General features: G+C 51.1%; 1 protein-coding gene across 1 annotated transcript; it reads right to left on the bottom strand.

Moving 5' to 3' along the window:
• Positions 1–1,113: 1,113 nt before the first annotated feature.
• LOC135376668 (uncharacterized) lies at positions 1,114–2,064 on the bottom strand. The gene has a single exon (XM_064609171.1). The coding sequence runs from the start codon at positions 2,062–2,064 to the stop codon at positions 1,114–1,116; it is 951 nt and encodes a 316-aa protein (XP_064465241.1).
• Positions 2,065–2,445: the final 381 nt, after the last annotated feature.

Raw genomic sequence — 2,445 nt, 5'->3', positions numbered from 1 at the left:
TGTACTAATAACGCCGGTGAACCCCATGGCGATTTCGAATGTTCGATTATGTCTTTGTCAAGTAGTTCTTGCACCTGTCTCTCCATCTCCTCTCGAAGTGTGTACGGCACCCTGTACGCACGCTGATACACCGGTGCAGCGCTCCCCGTTTGAATCCGGTGTTTTATGATGCCACAACGCCCCAAATCCATATTGGAGGACGCAAAAACATTAGAGTAATCATGAAGCATACGCTCCAATCCTTGCCTTTGGGGCATTGGGAGGTGAGACAAGTCGAATTCGGTGTCAACTTGCGCTTCGCTTTGTACTTGGCCCCCACAGACACGAACTGGATCATCTAAAACCGCTTAGGCGAAATGGAATGTGCCGACATTCTTATTTCTAGGAAGCACCAAAGTCTCTTTTGTAAGATTAGCAACATGAAACGGAACTTCCTGTCCGTTCTGCACCTGTACCAAACAGTTAGCTTCCTTGAGACCATTGCTTAATGATTCGTTCGGCTCAATGACGCCCAGACTTCCTTTTCTAATGTCCTTGGGTACGACACCAAAGCAAACGCATTGCGACAGCGGCGGTATTCGAACTTCTGCTACAAGCCTCAATGAATGAGCGGTTGACTCTGTGGTCCAGCGGAGGTTGGAACTGAGTTTAGGATCGGTATACGCTGTTCTCCCACTTTCAGTGCGTTCTCAGTTAGCAACAGGTCGATGCTCTGTGTCCTCAAGAGATCATGTCCCAGGATTCCCGACACTTCCTGTGGAAGTGCAATTCTGCCGGAACTGATATAGCATTTGTGACGGAAACAAATCTCGCCAAGCGCAAAGTGCAAATATGCGGCTCCCGTAATGCCCATCGTATATCCCGTTACACCCACAAAGCTCTTTGCATCCAACCCATTTATGTATTGTGCTTCTCTTTCTCCCTTCTTGCAAATTACTTCGAACGCCTTTTCACGCACGACAGAGATTCTTGCGCCGGTATCCACAAGAAACTTCATTTTGCAACCATTCACTTCGCATTCAACAATAGGGCAAGACTCGTCGAAAATTCCTACAACAGTCACACTGTCACTTTTCCTTTCATCCCGCACGCGCTTGCCCTGCGTGACGGGATTTACGCGTTTTTTTGTTGTGCGCCCCATTCGTGGTAGGTCCGAGGTGCACTGGCTGCTGGGATATAATCGGGGGGAATGTTACTAACTGTCGGCCGAACCCCGGGGCAGTTCCTCGCAAAATGTCCAACCTCGTTGCAGGCAAAGCAACGCCGTTGCCCCATGAATCGTCGCCCCCTGAATTGGCGGCTTCGGGGTGCACTAGCATTTCCAGTGGTGTCCCCCTCGAAAGCACGCCGTTCAACATGCACGTTCCGCGATAGCAAAGATTCAAGCCTGGAGAGTCTCTCGGTCAGCCAAACTAAAGCGTGGCTCCCCGCGTTCTCTTCGTGATGCTCCAACACACGCACAGGCTCCGATGCCCCAGAAACGATCTCATTTTCCTCCTCATCGGCTGCCGCCTGTACCGCGTCGTCAAACTCGGCTGGCTTTTTAGAGAGAACAAAACGCCGCACAGGATCGCGCAGTCCCGCGACAAACTGTGTCCGCAACTCATCTTCCAAAATTTCGCGCGCATAACGTTCACGCTCGGCATTTTTGCTGTCACCCGACGGCCTTAACGTGTCGTAGGCGAGGCTCTGTATTCTGCTCGCGAATTTCCTGACGTCCTCGTTTAGCCCTTGCTTTGCCTCCAGAAATTTACGACGACGTACGGAATCCGTTTCGGTATCAAATCGACTGACAGCGACCTTTTTGAATTCCTCGTAGGTCTTCGCACTCTTAGCACGTACATCCTTCCATGCAAAATCATAAGCGGCACCTGACATTCGACACTTCGACAGTCCGAGCTTTTGTGTGTCGGACCATGCGGACATGAAAGCAATCAGCTCGATAACATCAAAATACTCTGAAATTGACGGACCCTGCCCATCACCCGAAAATGACTGCACTAAAGTTGCTGCAGCAAACACACTTGCCCCCAAGGGCACGCTGTTACCTGAAGTTTCAGTCATATTTGAAGTTACCAAAGCTGTACGGCTCGTGTACTTCCCGGTTGGGGTAAAGCCAACCGTTCTCTCAGCGATTCCTCCGACGTACGTCAGCGAACCCCACTTCTGACACCAATGTGAAGGCTCGCTACCGACGCGTGAGTCCACGCTGAGAGGAAGCACACGAAATACCAGATTTTGTAGCACACATATTTAATATGAGCACGGAATGAAAATGTTGGCTCACAGATCGTCGTCTTCTCCCTGTTGGTGGTCGCCCTTGTCTTCCGAGTAGCTTCAGTGGCCGCTGCCTTGTCTCTTGGCTTCCTCCATCCCCCGTTTCGGTGCTGGACCCTTGTTCGTCTTTTGGGGACTGTGACACCACTGCCTCCCCGCCCGGATGTG

This window comes from Ornithodoros turicata, unplaced genomic scaffold (genome assembly GCF_037126465.1).
Source record: "Ornithodoros turicata isolate Travis unplaced genomic scaffold, ASM3712646v1 ctg00001209.1, whole genome shotgun sequence".
Taxonomy (NCBI): Eukaryota; Metazoa; Arthropoda; class Arachnida; order Ixodida; family Argasidae; genus Ornithodoros; species Ornithodoros turicata.
This window is presented reverse-complemented; position numbering and strand designations above follow the sequence as displayed.

What these genes read in the sequence shown, in the direction of transcription:
- LOC135376668 (XM_064609171.1), bottom strand. Translation starts at nt 2,064, where the DNA reads ATGACTGAAACTTCAGGTAACAGCGTGCCCTTGGGGGCAAGTGTGTTT.